This window comes from Doryrhamphus excisus, chromosome 2 (assembly GCF_030265055.1).
Source record: "Doryrhamphus excisus isolate RoL2022-K1 chromosome 2, RoL_Dexc_1.0, whole genome shotgun sequence".
In the NCBI taxonomy this organism is placed as follows: Eukaryota; Metazoa; Chordata; class Actinopteri; order Syngnathiformes; family Syngnathidae; genus Doryrhamphus; species Doryrhamphus excisus.
The window spans coordinates 26,521,987-26,535,224 of NC_080467.1; the positions used below are offsets into that span (position 1 = coordinate 26,521,987).

A 13,238-nucleotide genomic window follows, 5' to 3' on the forward strand; every position below is an offset into this window, starting at 1 on the left:
TTGCCACTCAGGAGTTTTTTTTGGACTACCTCAGCTACTTCAACCACAGTGACTGCACGGTGACTTCGAAGGGCTTCGAGGTGTTCCTTCCACTGCCCGACTGTATTCTCAGTTGGGGCAGCCGTGGCTCAGAAGGTAGAGCAGGTCGTCCAGAAACGTCCCAAGAAACTTCACCCACCATGCCCAAACCAGTTCCAAAATGTGACCTGCTTACCCTTGGACCCGAGAAGGGGGCCTTATTGAATGGGCAGCACATGGTCCCCATACACATTGCACAAACCTGTGCCCTGCTTTTGGGGGGAATTGTCTTCATCGAATGCGACGGAAGTCTTTCTATCTTTTCAGTTGAGGTCATTGTAAACATTGTGGACTGGGCACTCGATGCTCTTTGGCCTCACCAAACTCCTCCCACACCCAAGACCACCGCCAAAACCATGTGCCACTCAGCTTGCCGGTACCTGCCAGCTGCTTCAGGAATCCCATAAGTGGGGCGGAGACAAATTACAGGAAATATGAGCATAACCAGGCCGCTGCATTGCAACACCCAATAGAAAGCTGAATGTAGAATAAAATGAGCGTACGTTTTCCTTGCCAACAGTACAAGATGTTATTTTGTTTCAGATCAACGCTGTTTTTCCTTGTAGGCTGATTTCCAGTTTATTCCAGTAAATTCCATGATTGCTCAGAGGTATTATTTGGAGTCTTTCCTCAAATCCAAACCTTCTGTCTTCATGAAAAAGTCTCGGCGTCTTCAATGTTGTGTTTACCCCTGCGCTGTTGTTTATTTGGGCCCCCCCTCGGGGTGTCTCGCTGCATTTAATGAAAGAAGGCTTGTCACATGCAATCAGCTGCAATATGTGTGTGTGTATGTGTGTGTTTTATATAACATGAGGTGGACACAGGGTGGTTCTGACATGCAGTGAAGGTGATGGTCCCTGAAGCTGTGGACTTCCACGCTACTACAACTAATAATAAGCATGAGGATCATTTGTTTGCATGTTGGAGGCTCCTGGCAGGAAGTAAAAGTACACTTCCTTTGAGCTTGTTTGAATGTACTATACAGTATGTTTAGAACTACAGTAAACCTCGGATATATCGGATTCAATTGTTCCCACTGGTTTTGTCCGATATAAGCGAAATCCGTTATATGCGTATACCGGAAAATGTCCGTTTTACGCATATATCGGATTTATATCCGGTATATGCGTAAATCAGATTTTATCCGTTATAAAAAGGCACTTCCTTGACTATGTTTCCAATGTACCTGGACGCGCAGGCAATGCCGCAAACGCTGCAAATGACGTTGTATAGCGGCCTGTCACGATTCGGCGAATCGGAGCGCCACGATGCGGCCATCCGATATATGCGAGGGAAATTTAATGGAAATGCATTGGAACGGGACTGGAGATTTTGTCCGAAATAGGCGAAATCCGTTATAAAAAATCTGATATATGCAATGAATTTTTATTGGAAATGCATTACAGAAAAATTGGTTCTTTTTTATCTGTCCGTTGTGAGCGAATTTCCGATATATCCGAGTCCGATATATCCGAGGTTTACTGTAATTATACATACAATTCCAATTAATTAATGAAAGCTTGTATGCTTGTACTCTAGTGCAACATAGCCAATAGTTTTGCATGTATTGCATCAATATATATTTAAAAAAAAAAGTCCACAGGCGTTGAAGAGTATGTATGGTACGGAGAGAAAGTGCACAGACAGATGGCGTCACGGGAGGACTTGTGAATAATGCACTAACATAAAAAGAGTCGAGTCTATTGACAGGGATTTAGTGCAACACTGCACTGTCCTCCATTTCACTGCATGCTAAATATTACATACTCACACATCCTCTTTTTTTCTATGCATCCCTTGGATGCCTTCCATGCGACACTCACCCCCCCGCCAACATCCTCCCAGTCCTCCTTTTCAGCACAGTTTTGCTGGCCTCAGAACCGAATAGAACAGAACAGAACAGAGCGTCCTCCCCCCCAAAAAAAGAAAATCCCAAGGCAGCTTTCCCATTTAAAAATGCCAGTTGAAACCTGCTGCTTACTGTACAAGTGTGTGATGACACAGAGGGGACCGCAGTGCATACTTCACCATTGCATGGCTGTCTAATTAGGTCAGTGTCATCCTCGCATTGCCATGGCAACCAAAGTGTGAAGACGAGAGTGCGATGGAAGGAGGAGAGAGCACTGGGAAAGTGACTGAGCAGGTCGCCAAGTGATGCGAGGATGTGTGGGGGCGTGTGTTTTGGTTTGTGGTGCCACTGTTGATGGATTAGTTTATGACTTTAAGCCCGCTTCAGTCGACCAGGTCACATAGTCCTGGTCCACCAAGGTCTTCTTATTTCTAAATAGAAACCGCTTAAGTGGACATCGATATATCTGTCCTTTTATGCTGACATGTCAGTCAGGAAGTCTTAGAGGTGCCGGACGGATTCCAGTGTACTTGGCAAGGTTTACTGTACTGGATTACCAAAGCCATGATTTTAATCAACTAAACTCACTTTTAAGTTTAACCTTACCTTACATATCACTATATTAATATATTATTATTACAGTGGGATGCAAGTACAATTCAACACATACATGAAAAAAATTAGGATGAGAGTAGTGTTAAAAATGCTACCTGGAAGAAAATAATAGAAATAGAATAATAAAAATTATTATAAGATAATAGATCAAATAATAATAATAATTAACAATGTCCGATATTGGCTTTTTTGCTGAAAAAGCGATACCAATATTGTCAATCTCAATTTCCGATACCAATATCAGCCGATACCGATATGTGTAACATGACATGCCAGCATTTTTTAAATATTGGTTTTCATGATCGGGAAAAAAATCTGATAATGATATCAACCGATATTGCATTTTTATGCTGATATCGGGCCGATAATTATCGGACACCCCTAATAATAATAATAATAATGCTAATATTACTACTAATACTACTTCTACTACTACTACTACTAATAATAATAATAATAATAATAACAATAATAATAATAATATGTAATAAAGTTTTATGAGAAGATTTTAAAATGCCCCAAAATTCTGAATATTATAAGAATTGTTTTTATTTCATTCATACAATTTTACTCTTGCAACATTACACATTTTTTTTGTAAAAATATGATTTTATACTCCTAAAGATTTTTATGGTGAAAAATAATCACTGTAATAAGTACTGTAATGTCCATTTTAATTATCATTTCAGCCTAGTCACATAAAAAATTTGTATGAAAAAAACATTACACATTTTTTTGTAAAAATATGATTTTATTTGCCTAAAAAAATTATGGTGAAAAATAATCACTGTAATAAGTACTGTAATGTCCATTTTAATTATCATTTCAGCATAGTCACATTCCAAATTTGGATGAAAAAACAGTCTACGGTATGTCAACTTGTCAGTCAAAATTTTTTTAATGTTACCAGAAAGAAAATCATTAAAACGTACATTTAAAAAAATAATAATAATATATGTTTTTTCATGGAATAAAGTCATAACATATAAAAATGTAATATTGTCATAATATTACAAGAAAAAAGTCAAATATTAAAACTTTACTGTGGCCACAACATGTGATTTCACCTGTAAAACTGTGACTTTATTCTTGCAAAATCACAAACTTATTCTTGTAACATTAAGATTTTAGCATGGAAAACTTTACAGTTTTATTCTAAAAAAAAAAAAAACACCGCCTCTCGCCCAAAGTCAGCTGGGATAGACTCCAGCATACCCCAGCAGTATAGAAAATAGATGGATGGATGGATTAAAGTGCCATTTTTGTTCATCCAGCTCCTCCGCCAGTTGAGACTCTCTCAAAATGCACCCATTCAACTTTATTATCATCCAGACCATAATACCTCCCTGTAATTATGACACGTATAGATCATTCAAATAAAACCGCAAGCCACCATTTTCCAGCACCATAAAAGTGAAATTGATCGGTATTTCACCTCGCCGCCGTCACAGCAGAAATACATACCCCAGCCTTTTTTATTAAAGCGCAAAACGTGGATCGATATCAGGAAGATTCAGCTGAGAGACAAGATAGAAATGGGGAGTGCGACAGCTATGCACGTTTTAAACGGAACAATGCCACCCCCACCCCGACCCCTCCAAATACATCTTTAACTCTCGGAACGTCACATTGATCAAGTGTGGCGTGTCGCAGGGTGTAATTAAACGTCGAGTCTCGGCCAGGAATCGGTTTTAAGGACAAAGGGAGTTAAAAGGCCAAACAAGATAGTGATATAAAGACTCGGGGAGCACATTTGGCCGCACGATTACACTCAAACCGTCATTAATCAGCTCCGTTATGGAGGTTTTGCACATTTTATTGGCGTTGTCCATTATTCAACTTGCAGCTGGTGGGTCAAAACAAGAAATAAAACAGTAATGGGCAATAGTTTAGCTTAGGTGAAGTCAATGAGATGCAACCCCGGCTCGTAATAAAGACACAATAGCGTGTCACATCAGTTACATTGATGGCTGATTGCTGTGTTTAACAATTACATGCATGACAATGTAAAAAAAGTACTTGGCTAGCAATTGCTGGGTCGGAAAAGTAAGTGTCAGGCGTCCCTCTCCGATGCTGCAGGAGAAATCATCAAACCTGTATTCTGTCACCTAGCGCTTATATGTGAAAGTGTGTATGGTTTGAGGCGCTACACTCCCACGCTGCGTTCAAGGCAGACTACCTGTGACTCACTCACTTGACACGCTGCTTACATAAAAGCACTGAATCGCTGGATTTATAATGAGTGGAAGATGGCGGCCAATCAGCGATAAACGAATGACATCTGACCATGAATACGTGTCTGACACTTTAACTCATCCAATCAAAAGACTCTCTGTACTGGCCAGTTTTGATGATTTTGACTGATCTTTCAAGGCTCACGGAATATTGTGTTCTAGGACTTTAAAACACGGAACATACCAAAAGAAAGATTAGACTCTCATCTTTCATCAAACGCAAAAAGTCTGCTTCTATCTTTTTCCGTTCTTTAGTAATCAGAAGTAAAACATCAGCAAAATACCAGTTTTCCACAAAAAAGGGAGAAATGTTAGCACAATTTTAGCCATTTCCATATTTAGCCCAAATATCTAAACAACTATGCCAACATAAACAACATAAAAATTGCAGTTTCACATAAAAATAATGCATTTACAATAACATTTATATACCGTTAATACACCTTTAGATTCAGGCTAATAGCTTCTCATAGAAAACACACTCACGTAGCACAATCGCAGTTGTGTGACACTTACAGATGGAAGAGGTAGACACAAGATACAACATAAAAATGGCGGTTTTACATTAAAATAATGCATTTACAAAAACATTTAGATACCGTTATTACAACTTTAGATTCAGACTAATAGCTTCTCATATAAAACACACTCACGTAGCACAATTGCAGTTGTGTAACACTTACAGATGTCAAAATAGATGGAAGAGGCAGACACAAGATACAACATAAAAATGCCGGTTTTACATTAAAATAATGCATTTACAAAAACATTTAGATCCCGTTATTACACCTTTAGATTCACGCTAATAGCTTCTCATAGAAAACACACTCACGTAGCACAATCGCAGTTGTGTGACACTTACAGATGGAAAAATAGATGGAAGAGGCAGACACAAGATGCATTGTCCTTATGCTCTCTCACAAGCTTAAATTTCACTTTAATTTTCACTTTCACGTTTTAGAGGGGTGCAGCAACTGCTTTATATGCTCCGTACGCCTATCATTCTGGGCTCTTTATTGTTCTTTCGTGCCAACCCAACAGATAAAGTCGCAAATCGAGGGATTTAGTCCAAGTGGGGCAGTGACCCACCAGATTCATCAGATAGTGCTACATTCATACATTCATTCATTTTTTAGGTTTTGTCCTCGTACAAGAACATCCAAGCCAGTAATGAAGACTTACTTTCTCCTCTCAGGCCTGACGACGCTGCAGGTCGTCCTGGACACGGCAGCGGAGAGGAAGTGGCAAGTGACGGCCATCAATGTCGGGAACTTGAAAGACGAGCGCAAGGACGAAGCCTACCGCTCGCTTTTCCAGGACCTGGAGAACAAGAAAGAGCGGAGGGTGATCCTGGACTGTGAGCAGGACAAAGTCAAAGACATCATGGACCAGGTGCTACAAATCACTCATTTGCATGAAGTCCACTGCAAGCCACCATGACAGCATGATCGGTATTTATTAAATACATGCTATGGATATTCACCACTCATGTCCCTTCCATGTTTCCGCGCTGGTGTATCAGGGAACACCAGGCAGACATTCCTTGCTTCATACTTCAGTCGCAGATACAAAACATTATTATTTAAATCTGCCTGGAGCAGTCGTTGCGACAAACAGAGGTGCCAGTCAAGCAGCGGGATTAGCTTCAGGTGTGTCACTCCTGTCAAACAGCTCAAATGCTGCAAAAAGCCGAGCCATTTTTTTTTCCTGCTGCTGCCACCGATAAGAGAAGTTGCTTTAAAACGGGATATCACTATCTGCCAGTGGCATTACTGTCAACACCACAGGTTGTTAATTCAGCGATAATGGCTGCCAGCATCGGCCATGCATGACAAAAATTGGCCTTTTCCAACGAACCTTGCAGGGATGTCTTGCTAACATTCGGGAATATGCATGGAAATATCCAACAAGTAGTTCAATTCATGCAAGTAATGTAATGGTAATGGTTTTATTTCATTTGAACATGCATCAGATTACAATTGAATGCATCACATAATCAGTTCACAGTTCCACATGTCCAAAAGGAGTAGGAAGAAGCAAAGCTTATTAAATCCTACCCCTCCATCTGGTACTTTTACAATCAGTAACTGTTACATTTGTTCACTTCCTGCTTTCTATAATACAGTTTATTTATTTATTTATTTTTTTTAAATAATGTACCTCATACCGAAGTACGAGGTGATATGAGCATCCAATGCCATAATGGGTACCATAGTAAGTGTCAATATAGTGATATGTATAGCACATCATGACTGGTTCAAGACTCTTCATCCTTGTATTTAGCAAACATCAACTGCTTGTATTGTTTCTTGAATTGGCTCATCGTTGTGCATTGTTTGATTTCCTTACTCAATCCATTCCATAGTTTGATTCCACATACTGAAATGCTATGGCTTTTTAACATAGTCCTAGCATATAAGTGTTTCAAATTTAGTTCTTCCCTATTTGATCATGGAATGGACCAAGTTGAGTAGATATGACCGAAGTGAACTTGGTTTACTTGCTACAAAGTTCAGGTCAATACTACAGTAAACCTCGGATATATCGGATTCAATTGTTCCCACTGGTTTTGTCCGATATAAGCGAAATCCGTTATATGCGTATACCGGAAAATGTCCGTTTTACGCATATATCGGATTTATATCCGGTATATGCGTAAATCGGATTTTATCCGTTATAAAAAGGCACTTCCTTGACTATGTTTCCAATGTACCTGGACGCGCAGGCAACGCTGCAAACGATGCAAATGACGTCGTATAGCAGCCTGTCACGATTCGGCGAATCGGAGCGCCACGATGCGGCCATCCGATATATGCGAGGGAAATTTAATGGAAATGCATTGGAACGGGACTGGAGATTTTGTCCGAAATAGGCGAAATCCGTTATAAAAAATCCGATATATGCAATGAATTTTTATTGGAAATGCATTACAGAAAAATTGGTTCTTTTTTATCTGTCCGTTGTGAGCGAATTTCCGATATATCCGAGTCCGATATATCCGAGGTTTACTGTACAATAATAAAAATATTAGTGCAAACTGAGTTCTGCTGTCGAAATGGTATCAGATATCCAAAGTCAGGCATCACGATTGGAAGTAAAACAATTCATATCAGAGCATCCATTGGCATACTAACCAGTTTGTATTTGATCATTCTGCAGGTCATCACCATCGGCAGACATGTTAAAGGCTACCATTACATCATAGCCAATCTGGTAAGAAGTAAACCCAATCTACATTTAAGATTTACTGTACAATAACACAACAAAAGTAACTACAAGTAAGTCTTTTTTTAGGGTTTTGTTGACGGTGACCTCTCTAAGATCCAATACGGAGGCGCCAACGTGTCGGGTTTCCAGATTGTCGATTTTGACGACGCTCTGGTGTCCAAGTTTGACCAGCGGTGGGAGGCTCTTGAGGAGAAGGAGTATCCAGGAGCAGACAGTAAAATAAGGGTGAGTGTTGGGTGGATCTTGTCAGTCGGCTCCCTTGTTGCAGAGTTCCATTAAATATGCCTCAAACATATAGACTCTGCATTATTAAGCACATGTGGCCAAGAATACCGTGTACTGTATGTGCACGTCTGATTCCCAGGGGCTTTAACCATACGTGTGATTCTACTGATTCCTTCTTCAATCCGTTCTGCCATAGTACACATCGGCGTTGACGTACGACGCGGTGCAGGTGATGACTGAGGCCTTCCGCTACCTGCACAAGCAGCGCATCGACTTCACTCGTAGGGCGAACAACGGCGACTGCTTGGCCAACCCCGCCGTTCCCTGGGCTCAGGGAGTGGAGATCGAGCGAGCGCTGAAGCAGGTAAGACCATCCACTCTTTTAGCTCCCTTGCAAAGATGGGTTGCTATGGCAACAGCAGATCCCCCCCTCCCCTTCTTCCTTTGGGAAGAGCCAACAAAGGCAGCGGGTGCTATACAGGAAATGATTGATGTTGTTCCTCCATATGCGAACACTCATTAGATGTTGACCAGGAAAGAATTTACTTTTTTTATGTGAAGCTACCGTAAACGTACCGTAAAATTCAAAATGGTTGCAAGTTTATGTTTGCATATTGGACCCACAATGCTGAACACAATGCTTTCGAAAAACGAAACAAAAGTTAATCCCGCACATTCTCACAATATAGAAATCTATGACGGAGCATTTCAGAATGAAGTTGGGATTCAGGGTCTTCCGAGCTTATGTGGTAAAGTGGCCATCACCGAACCTGAAGGTTGCCGGTTCAATCGTCCAATCATTGCTCCTGATGCTACATCAGGAAAAGATACTGTAAATGTAGCAACAGTGTCAAAGCACTTTAAAAGTGAAAGTCCATTTATCCTTCTGTTATTTTGGACGGCTGATCCCGTCCAGGGTTGGCTTGGAGTTGATCCCAGCTGACTGGTGGGCACGTTGCCTGCAATGGCCGCGAATCAAAGTCCTGCATTGCACAGAAAAATTGGACCATTGAATGACCAATTCCGAAGCCAAAGAATGGGTCTCAATGCTTTTAATGATTATTCATAGCTCATTGCCGTTTAAGTGGGTTGGCAATTCAAAGTGAGAGAGAGGATGTTGTTCCTCATCGCACGCCTACATCAGAACAGATCTCCTATTTCCTGGTCTGCATCCTTTTTGCAGCCAGCGAAGATCACAGTCTGGAATTTTACAATATAGCGAATCTAACAGGAAGTGCCATTTGACAGACACTTTGTTTCCTCGGAGAACGTGTAAAGGCGTATCAGGACCACATTAGTCAAGAGATCGTGTTTTCCAAGCGTGGCAGAAGTCCAAGACCACTCTTCTGCTGATCAATTAAGCCTTAATGGACGCAATTGTCACTTCTTTCTACCTTAAAGACTTCACAGCTCCATTAAAGTGCTAACTTTGAATTTAACGACGCATTGTCGCAATAGGTGCGCGTGGAGGGCCTGACAGGGAACATCCAGTTCGACCAACACGGCAAGCGGGTCAACTACTCTGTCAACATAATGGAACTGAAGAACAACGGCCCCGTAAAGGTAAAGGTTTACGCCGCAGGGCTTGGCATCCGGTGATTAACGACGTGTGTCCTGTTCTAACGGCTCTCATTACTTATTCATCCCAACAGATTGGCTACTGGAACGAGGTTGACAAAATGGCTGTCACCAAGTCCGACGTCTTTGCCAATGATTCGACAGGGATGGAAAACAAAACAGTTATTGTGACGACCATTTTGGTGAGTACGGAGGGAAACAACGAGAAGCTTTGATTGATGATGGCTTCTTTAATTGGCTCTCCGGGGTTTCTTCTTTGGTTCCCCTGACACCAGGTAACATAAGGACGGAATGAAACTGCTTACTTATTGTTGATAGAGCGTCTTGAACCAAAATTTTAAAAATTATGACAGTACCTCTAGTTCAGGGGTCTCAAACTCAATTTACCTGGGGGCCACTGGAGCTAGGGTGTGGGCAAGGCTGGGCCGCATCAGGTTTTCCAAAAAAAAAAAAACATATTTATTAAAAACAGAAAAATATACAAACTTTTTCAGTGCTTTGGTTCCGATTTTCTACAATAATAGCTCTGATAAAACATTCCACTGTTCTCAAATATCTTAATTTTTATTTTTCTGCACAAAATAAGATGAAAAATAAATAAAAAAAAACAAATCAAGAATAAAGAAAATCAATCAATCAGTAATAAATAAATATAATAATAATAATAAAACGGCAAATAATAAAAACTTAAGAAACCACATATAGTTGGTGGGTAGACAAATTATTTTTTTCAGATTAAAATGAACAAAGCATTATTAGAGCCCTGTAGACATGACAAAACACGACTATAGTCACATTTATACTCTTTTTATTTACAACATATTGCGCAACTGCAGGGTCTTGAGACACATGCTAACTCGCATGCTAACTAGAGAGCTAGCGACCTAAACGGTAGCCTTCAAGTTATTTCCTTTAAACTTAAATAGCCAAACACTTACCACTTCCACACGGATAGGGAGGATAACTATTAACAGTTATTTAACCTTTAACATGAACATTAATCAAACGTAATAATTTTTTCTGGGTACATGATACCATACAGCATCCATATCAAACTTGCGCGGGCCGCACTTTCATATCAAGACGGGGGTCTCAAACTAGTGTCCTGCATTTGGCCCACGGGCCGCGCGTTTGAGACCACTGCTCTAGTTGAACCTTGTGTGGACAAATGTTGCTAATGTGTCCCCTGTAGGAAGCTCCTTATGTCATGCTGAAAAAGAACGCCGACCTTTTCGTGGACAATGACCGCTATGAGGGTTACTGCGTCGACTTGGCCGCCGAGATAGCCAAGCACTGCGGCTTCAAATATCAGCTGAAAATAGTCGGTGATGGAAAGTACGGAGCCAGAGATGCCGAGACGAAAATCTGGAACGGGATGGTTGGAGAGTTAGTGTATGGGGTGAGTTCCTAGCTGTCTGGACGCTCCAAATGGAACCAGATCTAACTCCCAACGTTTTGTCTTCCAGAAAGCAGACATCGCAGTGGCTCCTCTGACCATCACTCTTGTACGAGAGGAGGTGATCGACTTCTCGAAGCCTTTCATGTCTCTGGGAATCTCCATCATGATCAAAAAGCCACAAAAGTCCAAACCGGGGGTTTTCTCCTTTCTGGACCCGCTGGCCTACGAGATCTGGATGTGTATCGTCTTCGCCTATATCGGCGTCAGCGTGGTGCTCTTCCTGGTCAGCCGCTTCAGCCCGTACGAGTGGCACACTGAGGAGTACGAGGACGGACAGATCCAGACCAACGAGTCGACCAATGAATTTGGTATATTCAACAGCCTGTGGTTCTCCTTGGGGGCCTTCATGAGACAAGGCTGCGACATCTCACCCAGGTGGGTTGCTAAAAATGCTGTTTCAGATTCTATCTGCAACCTGCTAGCTCTGCAAACAACCAGCTGTAAAGGTTTGACGGTCCCTAAGCAACTGGTAGCAAAGTAGGTCTTAAATCTCATCTATTTCTGTTACGAGCAGCCACAAACTAAAAATACTTTGAGGAAATATCACTTTTATGTCCTCAAGATTGATTCTTCTCATGGAATCTATCTGTTTTTTGTCTTCACTATGAGTAATGGAACTTTCTGATAACATTAAGCCAGAATGCTTAATGGCTGGAATCTGTCTATACTGTCCTAACTGAAAAAGAACCATTATATGTTATATTTGGAAGCTTTGTTTGGGGACGGATTAATTTGCTTTTTTTCCAAAAATAGAAATAATAGAAATATAAATGCATACAAAGTCAAAGTGGCCTTGAGCATGATTTGAGTTTTCCGTATGCGGTCCTCTGTGGAACAAGTTCGATTACTCCCAGCCTCAATGAATGAATCATTTGTATTTTCGCTGCTACAAGCGCATTTGTGACGCCTTGCGTTTTGCTGCTAGGTCTCTGTCTGGTCGAATCGTTGGCGGCGTGTGGTGGTTCTTCACGCTAATCATCATCTCCTCCTACACGGCCAACCTGGCTGCTTTCCTCACTGTGGAGAGGATGGTTTCTCCCATTGAGAGTGCCGAGGACTTGGCCAAACAAACAGAGATCGCCTACGGCACTCTAGACTCCGGCTCCACCAAAGAGTTCTTTAGGGTGAGCATCAGACCGCCTTTATGTCTACTCCGAGAATCCATTCCCCGATGTATTCTAAAATATCTTCTCTCCTTGACACAGCGTTCTAAAATTGCCCTTTTTGACAAAATGTGGACATACATGCGGAGTGCAGAGCCCTCTGTGTTTGTGAAAACCACAGCCGAGGGGGTTCTGAGGGTCCGCAAGTCCAAAGGGAAGTACGCCTACCTGTTGGAGTCCACCATGAATGAGTACATCGAGCAGCGGAAACCCTGCGACACCATGAAGGTGGGAGGCAACCTGGACTCCAAAGGCTACGGGATCGCCACGCCGAAAGGATCCTCATTAAGGTGGGTGGAATAGTATAACAATGTGTCCAATGTTGTTATAGTATCCCACCTACCCTGATGTAGCTTTGCTTATGTGTCTCTGGTTTGTATTAGGAGATAAGGTAATGCCCTCCCTACCCTCCAATCCCATTGCAATTTATTGTAAGTCGATAAATTGCAAAAAAATTTATATATTATTACATTTTTTAAATAATTTTTTAAAAATTTTTGCTATTTTTATAGCATGAAATTACATTTTCCCAGGTTGTATTTCACCTGGATTGTTGACAACTATCTGAATTTACCAGAAAATCAATTGGATCAATAATTTGGCATAGGGCTCGTCTGAATGTCTGCCAAAGCTTTTGTCCTTTTCCATGTTCCTTCACTTTTTAGAATGTTTCTCAATGAATGCCTAGTTTAATATGATGATGCTTAGCTATTGTAGCATTTCAAATGTCTGTTTACTTGCTTAAACCCTTGCAGTGCACTTCTTTTATTTAAATGTTTAATGCATATTTCCTTTGTGGAAACAATTGA

The 13,238-nt window shown here is 41.1% G+C and overlaps 1 protein-coding gene across 7 annotated transcripts in view; it reads left to right on the forward strand.

Moving 5' to 3' along the window:
• gria2b (glutamate receptor, ionotropic, AMPA 2b) overlaps positions 1–13,238 on the forward strand; it is a 40,624-nt gene that overhangs the window by 18,537 nt on the left and 8,849 nt on the right. For all 7 annotated transcript variants that reach the window (XR_009126655.1, XM_058065183.1, XM_058065181.1 and 4 more), the window contains exons 4-13: positions 5,972–6,168; positions 7,936–7,989; positions 8,071–8,229; positions 8,426–8,593; positions 9,688–9,792; positions 9,882–9,989; positions 11,000–11,206; positions 11,274–11,641; positions 12,192–12,390; positions 12,472–12,719. Coding sequence is in view for 6 of the 7 variants with exons in the window: in XM_058065183.1 (XP_057921166.1) it covers positions 5,972–6,168; positions 7,936–7,989; positions 8,071–8,229; positions 8,426–8,593; positions 9,688–9,792; positions 9,882–9,989; positions 11,000–11,206; positions 11,274–11,641; positions 12,192–12,390; positions 12,472–12,719 (1,813 nt within the window). In the remaining variant the exon portion in view is untranslated. The remainder of the gene's footprint in view (positions 1–5,971; positions 6,169–7,935; positions 7,990–8,070; positions 8,230–8,425; positions 8,594–9,687; positions 9,793–9,881; positions 9,990–10,999; positions 11,207–11,273; positions 11,642–12,191; positions 12,391–12,471; positions 12,720–13,238) is intronic.